At 40.4% G+C, this 9,309-nt stretch overlaps 1 protein-coding gene across 1 annotated transcript; it reads right to left on the minus strand.

Annotated features, from left to right (window-relative positions):
* Positions 1 to 6,746: 6,746 nt before the first annotated feature.
* Positions 6,747 to 8,994, minus strand: LOC129065042 (elongation factor 1-alpha 1-like). Its single transcript, XM_054566324.1, has 2 exons — positions 8,958 to 8,994; positions 6,747 to 8,410 (listed from the first exon to the last, which is right to left on the minus strand). Exons 1-2 carry the CDS (start codon positions 8,992 to 8,994, stop codon positions 7,017 to 7,019), a joined length of 1,431 nt encoding a protein of 476 aa, XP_054422299.1. The 3' UTR covers positions 6,747 to 7,016.
* Between the last annotated feature and the right edge of the window lie 315 nt (positions 8,995 to 9,309).

The raw sequence follows: 9,309 nt of genomic DNA on the forward strand, positions 1-9,309 counted from the left end.
ATACAGTGAATCTTTGGTTCTTGAACTCAATTATTTCCAGAAAACTGTTTGAGAACAAATTCACTTGAAAACATAATCTCCTCTGTTGCCTGAGAGACTTATCATACAGGTATCAGCATGAAAGAGTTATTGGGGAGAGAATTCAGACCCAAAGTTAGACAACTGAGACATTTTTCCATGATAAACTTGGTTGAAAACTGAATTGTTTAAGAACCAAGGCATTTGAAAACTGAGGTTTTACTATACTCACATTTGTAGCAGAAGGCCCAGTTGAGGCTCAATTGGACTCAGAACCTGGCCATGTCTCAGGAATTGGTGGACAAGTAGTTCCTTAAACATTTACTGGTATGTGTTTATTTTGCCTGGGGGATGTGGGCCTTAAGATATGTGCTCTTTTTGTCTGGAGAGAAAGACTGGGAGATAAGGCATTGGTTTAGGTTCTCCTAGAAGTAGACCCTAAGACCAAGAATTAAGTGCAACTAGTATTTTAGTGAGATATTCCTAGGACACACTAATAGGAGAATGGGAAACTGAGACAGGTAAGAAAAGAGCCACCAGATGGTGTGGCTTAGTGGATTGAGCACCAGCCTGTGAATCAAAGGGACACTGGTTTGATTCCCAGTCAGGGCACACGCCTGGGTTGGAGGCCAGGTCCCCAGTGAGGGGCACATGAGAGGCAACCACACATTGATGTTTCTCTGCTACTCTTTTTCCCTCCCTTCCATCTCTCTAAAAATAAACACATTTTTTAAAAAGAAAAGAGCCTCTAAATGATGCCTTATCAACATAATCTGGACAGTAAGATGGCAGAGGAGTGAATTAAAGTCACACTAACCTCCTTATGGGAAGAATCTGGAATTACAATAAACTATGGAGAAATCACCTGGAATAAACAACTGAAAAATAGTCAGAGAGAAGACTTATAATCTTGGACAGACAGAAGAATCAACGGTAGCACAACCTAACTGGTAAGGAGTGTGGTGGAGACTTGAGAAGGCTGGTTGTGCGCCGACAGGCAGCAGTGCCAGAGGGATGTTGAAATGGCCAGATGGATGACCCTGAGAAGACTGGAGTCAAAACCACAAGTGGGGATCCCCAGTATACACATCAGAGCCCAAAAAGTACACAGGTAACAGCCAGCTGTGAAAAGCAGAAGGGTTGCTCTCTGCCAGAGACAGGCAGCTGGAGATGCAAAGAGCTGTTTAAAGGGCTAACACATAAATTTTTATTTGCAGCCACTTACCCTGGACTCTGGCAAAACTGGGCACAGAGTGGGCTAAAGACTCATGAGGAGAGACTAGGGAAGGAGACTTTGGGGAGAGAAGTGAGAGAGTACCTGGCAGGATCTTGGTGCTAATTCATCCCCCATACAGCAGCAGCCATATTGCTCAGGCACACAACTCCCCTGAGAGGCAGCAGCTTGAGAGGAAACAAGAGCCCTGCTCACAGGAGGGATACTGTCCTGACCCTGTGGTGCTTAAGCCTGACTGCTGTGTACAGCGTAGCAGCCACAGAGAGTAGATCCCTGGCTAAAGAGGGTACAGAGTGGTCTAGAGACACTTGAGGACAGACTGGAGACTCAGTCTGGCTGCTGGGTGCAGAATGACTAGATTAACAACTGAGGGAAACAACCACAGATAGTAGATTCCAGAAAATCTCAAACAGACTGCTTAAGGTCAGATGGGGTCAACATCTGACATCATCAGAGGGAGAACCACAAAGAAAAAACAGCAGTAAATACTAGAGGATACTGAGACGAAATCCAATGTGGTCTTCGCCATGATTTATGATATTTTATTTCCTACATAGCTTTTTAATGTTCATTTCAGGTCGACCAAGTTTGTGCAGCATGAAAAAAGACATAGAAACTATCCATAAGAGACAGAAGGAAATTAAGAATACATTTATGAATTGAAGAACACAGTAGAAGGAATCAAAAGCAGGCTAGATTAGATTTTTTACTAATAGTTAATTTCTCTCCTTTCTTATCATAGTCTTAATCTCTTTACAGCCCTCCTAATAGTGGTTCATTTGCCGCTGATAGTGGGATTGCAGGGGGTAGTTATTTTGCAGATGTGGGTTTGTATTCTGGGCTTTGTGGTTTTGTTCTGGCAGCATCTGCCCAAAAACACACAGGACGTGATGGGCAGAGTGACCTTCAGTCAAACAGCTGGAGGGTAGGACCCACCAAAGAACCAAAAGACAATCAAAACACAATTACTTCCAGAGAGTGAACATAACTGGCATAAAAGGCATACTAAGAGCATCAAGTTCAGGAGATAAAAGAGACTGGATGACTGAAACTCACAGGGCTCCCACAATAGAAGTTCACACTACAAAGTCAGGAAGTCAAGACAGATCAATTTAAGAAGCAGAAGCAAAAAATAAGACTCTCAAAAATAATGGAAAGACAGAGAAACACCTCCCACAGGAAGGGAAAGGAGGAATCCCCAGAAAGAGAAATAAATGAAATAGAGGCAAATAAACTATCAGATATTGAGTTCAAAACAATGGTTATAAAGAAGCTCAATGAGCCCAGAGAGCTCACAGAGAATTACCAAAATCTATAGGGAAACTACGAGAAACTTATGGCAAACTATATCAGCAGGAAAAGGACAGAGAAACTATCAATATGAGACATAAGGAACTGAAGAATACAATTTCTGAATTGAAGAACATAGTAGAAGGAATCAAAAGCAGGCTAGATGAAGCAGAGGATCGAATCAGCGAGATGGAGGACAAGGTAGAGAAAGCTCTCAGAAAGAACAAGGAAATGAAAAAGCTCAAAAAGAAGGAAGAGGTGTTTAGGGAAATGCAAGACAACCTGAAGTGTAATAACATCCATATAATGGGGATACAGAAGGAGAAGAAGAGGAAGAAGAGATAGAGAACCTGTTTGAAAAAGTAATGATGGGAAACTTCCCTAATTGGAAGAGAGAAAAAGTCACACAAACCCAGGAAGCACAGAGGATCCCAATCAAGAGGGGCCCAAAGAGACCCACTCCAAGACACATCATAATTAAAATGGCAAATATCAAAGACAAACATAGAATACTAAAGGCAGCAAGGTAGAAACAGGTAGTAACATACAAGGGAATCTCAATACAGCTAGCATCTGACTTCTCAACAGAAACCTTATTAGCCAGAAGGGAATGGCAAGAAATATTCCAAGTAATGAAAAAGAAAGGCCTGCAACCAAGACTGTTCTACCCAGCAAAGCTCTCAATTAAAATGGAAGGTGAAATAAGGAGTTTCCCAGACAAAAAAAAAAAAAAGGCTAAAAGAATACACCTCTACCAAACCAGCACTGCAAAATATGGTAAAGGGACTGATTTAAGAAGATGAAGAAAAAGAGTGAGAAACACAGGTACAAAGAGAAAAAATGAATAAGAACCTATCAATAGTGACTTAAAATGTAAATGGATTAAAAGATCCAGTGAAAAGACGTGGAGCAGCTGAGTGAATTAGAATACATGATCTGCACACATGCTGCCAAGAGACACACCTCAGAACAAAGACCTTACATAGACTGAAAGTAAAGGGATGTAAAAAATATTCTAAGCAAATGTACAGGAAGGAAAAAAGGAGTGGCAATACTTACATCAGACGAACTAGATTTCAAAACAAAGGCCATACAAAGAGACTCAGAAGGACACTTCATAATATTCAAAGGAAGAATCCATGAAGAAGACATAAATATTGTAAACCTATATGCACCCAACATAGGACCACCCAAATTCATAAGGAAAATCTAGAGGACTACAAGAAAGATATAGACAGCAACACACTGATAATAGGGGATTTTAACACCCCAATGTCAACAACTGATAGATCTTCCAAACAAAATATGAACAAGAATATAGTGGAACTGACCTAGGCATTAGATCAAAGGGACTTAACTGATTTTACACACACACACACACACACACACACACACACACACACACAGATGTTCCTATCTGTATCCCAAAGAAGCAAAATGCACATTCTTTTCAAATGCACATGGAACATTTTCAAAGATAGACCACAGTATAGGACACAAAAGAAGCTTCAACAATATAAAAAAAAAAACAAACCCTGAAATCATCACAAGTGTTTTCATGGACCACAAGACTTGAAACTTGCAGCCAAACTCAAGGAAAAAACTGAAAAACACTCAAACTCATGGAGACTGAAGAGCATGATGCAAACATTGAATGAGTCAATAATGAGATCAAAGATGACATCAAAAAATTTCTGGAAACAAATGAAAATGAATACACATCAGCCCAAAGCCAGTGAGACACAGAGAAGGCAGCTGTGAGAGGGAAGTATATAGCAATACAGGCGTACCTAAAAAGATAGTAACATTTCAAATAAACAACCTAACCCCACATCTTCAAGAACTGGAGGAACAGGGGAATCAAGATGGTGGAGGAGTGAGTGAAAGTCACACTGACCTCCTCCCAGAACCAGCCTGGAATTACAACTAAATTGTGGAGAAATCACTTGGAATAAACTAGTGAACAATAGCAAGAGAGGAGCTTTATAACCTCGGAGAAAGAAGAATCAGCTTTAGTGTAATCTAACTGGTAAGCAGTGTGATAGAGACTCAAGAAGGCAGGCGGAATGACCACGGGCAGCAGCACCAGAAGGATTTTGAAATGCCCAGTTGGATCTCCTTGAAAAGAGTGGGGTCTAATCCAAGAGCAGGGATCTCTAGCCTACAGCATGAAAGCCCCGAAAGTATAAAGATAACAGCCAGCTGCAAAAAGCGGCACGGTTGCTCTCTGCCAGAGACAGGCAGCTGGAGATGCAAAGAACTGTTTAAAGGGCTAACACATAAATTTTTATTTGCAGCCACTTCTCCTGGTCTCTGGCAAAGGTCTGGGCAGAGTGCGCAAGAGACACCTGAGGAGAGACTGGGCAAGGAGGCTTTGGTGAGAGAAGTGAGAGAATAGTTGGTGGTATCTCAGTGCTGACTCATCCTCCATACAACAGCAGCCATATTGCTCAGGTAGAGACCCCATCCCTTGAGTGGCAGCATGTGAGAGGACCCAGTAACCCCATCCCCAGGTGTGACTCCGCCCTGCCCTGAGCTGTCTAAGGTGGCCTTCTGAGTGCAGAGTGAGTACATTAACAGCTGAAGGAGAAAGCCATAGACAGTAGATTCCTAGAAGTCTCGAACAGACTGCCTAAAGTCAGGCAGGGACAACGTCTGACATCATCGGAAGCAGATCTAGAAAGTAGAAACAGCGGTTTCCTACCATAAAAGTTCACACCACAAAGTCAGGGGATTCAGACATATCGACTTAAGAAGTAGAAGCAAAGAAGAAGAGTCTCACAAATGATGGGAAGACAAATAATTACCCCCTATCAAAGGGAAAGGAGGAATCCCCAGAAAGAGAACCAAATGAAATAAAGGCAAGAAAACTATCAGATACTGAGTTCCAAAGAACGGTTAAAGGGAAGGTTAATGACCTGAGTGAGCTCAGAGAGAACAATAAAAATCTTCAGGGAAACTACAAGGAAATTATTATGAACTACATCAGCATGAAAAAGGACATAGAAACTATCCATAAGAGACAGAAGGAAATTAAGAATACAATTTCTGAATTGAAGAACACAGTAGGAGGAATCAAAAGCAGGTTAGATGAAGCTGAGGAACAAATCAGTGAACTGGATGACAAGGTAGAAAAAAGCTCCACAAAAAAGCAAGAAAATGAAAAAAGACTCAAAAAGAATGAAGAGGCTTTTAGGGAAATGCAGGAAAACCTAAAACATAATAATATCCACATAAAGAGATACCAGAAGGAAAAGAGGAGGTGGAAGGGATAGAGAACCTGTTTGCAAAAGTAATAATGGAAAATTTCCCTATTTGGAGGAGAGAAAAAGTCACGGAATTCCAGGAAGCACAGAAGGTCCCACTCAAGAGGATCCCAATGAGGCCCCCTCCAGGACACATCATCATGAAAATGGCAAATATCAAAGACAGAGAGAGAATCCTAAAGGAAGCAGAAAGATACACCTCAAGGGAGAAAGAGGTAGTAACATATATGGGAGCCCTGATAATGCCAGCAGCTGACTTCTCAACAGAAATATAGCAAGTCAGAAGAGAGTGGCAAGAAATATTCTAAGTACTGAAAACCAACAGTGCTCTACCCAGCAATGATCTCAATTAAAATGGAAAGTAAAATAAGGAGTTTCCCAAACAAAAGAAGGCTAAAAGAATACACCTCCACCAAACCGGCACTTGAAAATGTGATAAAGGGACTGCTTTAAGATGAAAAGAGTCTATGAATACCCAGTTCTTTTCACAGTTGCCAATACTTGATATTAGTAATATTTTTTAATACATATTAATGTGATTGTGACAATGAGGTGTTATTTTTATTGTTCCTTTATTATTTGTTGAAACTAAACCTGTTTTTGTATATTTCTTGCCTATTTCTGTTATTTTTAAATGACTTTTTGGTATTCCTTATCCATTTATTGATTAAAGGATTGTAGTATTTTTTCACTAAAAAAGAAAAAAAAACATTAACACGTTTTTAGATGTGGGGTAAATACTTTCCCATTCTATTATTTCTCCTTTAACTTTTTTAAAATACTCATGTGTAATATTATCATATTGTCAATATTTTATTTTATGGCTTCTGGGTTTGAATATTTTACTTCAGGGTAAGAAAAATATTATTTTGTATTATCTCATAAAACTCCTTAGATTCTACCTATTGATTTTTTTTCTCATTAAACCTTTTTTTTAATGGGTCTCAAAATTCTGTGACAGATTTTGGTCAAGTTGTTTCCATTAAAAAGTACTGATTTTAAAAACTAATAACTTAAAAACTGCCACACACAAAAAAAAACAAATGGTCCACAAAACATTCTTTTTTCCTTCTGAAGGTTTTACGATGCATTGTAATCATTAACCAGTCCTTTACTATTAAACTTAAGTGGCCAATTGAGACAAACATTTCTGAGACTGTTCTTCCACCACTGATTAAGACTGGGGTGGGAGGTGTTGGGGATAATATTCATTTAGCCTTCTGAGCTTTCTGGGCAGACTTGGTGACTTTGCCAGCTCCAGCTGCCTTCTTGTCCACTGCTTTGATGACACTAACAGCAACTCTCCGTCTCATGTCACGAACGGCAAAGCGGCCCAGAGGGGGACAGTCAGAGAAGCTTTCAGCACACATGGGCTTGCCAGGAACCATATCAATGATGGCAGCATCACCAGATTTCAAAAACTTCAGGCCATCTTCCAGCTTTTTCCCAGAATGACGATCAATCTTCTCCTTCAGCTCGGCAAATTTGCAAGCAATATGAGCTGTGTGACAATCCAGAACAGGTGCATAACCAGCACCGATTTGGCCAGGATGGTTGAGGATAATCACCTGAGCTGTGAAGCCAGCTGCTTCCATTGGTGGGTCATTTTTGCTGTCACCAGCCACATTGCCATGACGAACATCTTTGACATACACGTTCTTGACATTGAAGCCCACTTTGTCTGAAGGAAGAGCTTTGCTCAAAGCTTCATGGTGCATTTTAACAGACTTTCCTTCAGTTGTAACATTGACTGGAGCAAAGGTGATCACCATGCCAGGTTTGAGAACACCAGTCTCCACTCGGCCCACAGGGACAGTACCAATACCACCAATTTTGTAGACGTCCTTGAGGGGCAGATGCAGGGGCTTGTCAGTTGGACCAGTTGGTGGCAGGATGCAATCCAGAGCTTGAAGCAGCATGGTTCCACTGGCACTGCCATCTTTGCGGGTGACTTTCCATCCCTTGAACCAAGGCATGTTAGCACTTGGCTCCAGCATGTTGTCGCCATTCCAACCAGAAATTGGCACAAATGCTACTGTGTCAGGGTTGTAGCCAATTTTCTTAATGCAGGTGCTGACTTCTTTAACAATTTCCTCATATCTCTTCTGTCTGTAGGGAGGCTCAGTGGAATCCATTTTGTTAACACCAACAATCAGCTGTTTCACACCCAGTGTGTAAGCCAGAAGGGCATGCTCACGTGTCTCCCCATTCTTGGACATCCCTGCTTCAAACTCACCAATGCCAGCGGCAACAATCAGGACAGCACAATCAGCCTGAGATGTGCCTGTAATCATGTTTTTGATAAAGTCTCTGTGTCCTGGGGCATCAATGATGGTCACGTAATACTTGCTGGTTTTGAATTTCCATAGGGAGATATCAATGGTGATACCATGCTCAGGTTCAGCTTTCAGTTTATCCAAGACCCAGGCATACTTGAAGGAGCCCTTCCCCATCTCAGCGGCCTCCTTCTCAAATTTTTCGATGGTTCTCTTGTCAATCCCACCACATTTGTAGATAAGATGGCCAGTAGTGGTAGACTTGCCAGAATCTACGTGTCCAATGATGACAATGTTGATGTGAGTCTTTTCCTTTACAATTATGGCTTTGATTTAGTGGTGGTTTTCTTGACACCTGTGTTCTGGCGGCAAACCCATTGCGAAAAAAAGCTACCTATTGATTTTTAACTCATCTGAATATTTCTTGTATAATCTGTGAAATAGGGCTCTATATCTGTTTTATTTCAAATAATAGTGGTCCATGAACCATATCTATGGAATAAGCCTTATTTTGCCCATTGATATGAAATATCAATTTAACCATATATTACATTGTTAGATCTAGAATTTTCTGTCTAGAATGCTCATTATATTTCATTGATTTACTTGATTATTTCTGTGCTGGTGTCATGTTGTTTTAATTGCTGAAACTTTATAATGGTTTTAAATTTTTAAAATATTTAATATTTGACTTTGGTATTTAAAAAAGAAATAAAATCAATATGCATTTAAGATGAAAGAAAGGAAGGAAGAAAGAAAGGAAGGATGGAAGGAAGGAAGGAAGGAAGGAAGAAAGAAAAAAAGAAAGAAAGAAAGAAAGAAAGAAAGGAAGGAAGGAAGGAAGAAAGAAAGAAAGAAAGAAGGAACTCTTACCTTTTGTGACAACATGGACGGAACTAGAGAATATCATGGTAAGTGAAATGAGCCACTTGGTGAAAGACAAATACCATATGGTCTCACTTATATTTGGAATATATTCAGCAAAATAAACTAATGAACAAAATAAGCCACAGACATGGAAACATGGAGCAGACAAAAAGTGACCAGAGGGGATGGGGAAAGAGGACAATGGTGGAAAGAAGGAGAAGGGTCTAGACAAAGAACATGTATAAATGACCCATGGACATGGACAACAGAGTGGGATTTGACTGTGAATCCCCAGGGTGAGAGGGGTTCAGCGGGGCAAATGGGGAAAAATAGAGACAACTGTAATATAATAAACATA

The sequence above is a fragment of the Pteronotus mesoamericanus genome, unplaced genomic scaffold, assembly GCF_021234165.1.
Source record: "Pteronotus mesoamericanus isolate MK-2021 breed Mesoamerican mustached bat unplaced genomic scaffold, CSHL_Meso_final contig_173, whole genome shotgun sequence".
Lineage (NCBI taxonomy): Eukaryota > Metazoa > Chordata > Mammalia > Chiroptera > Mormoopidae > Pteronotus > Pteronotus mesoamericanus.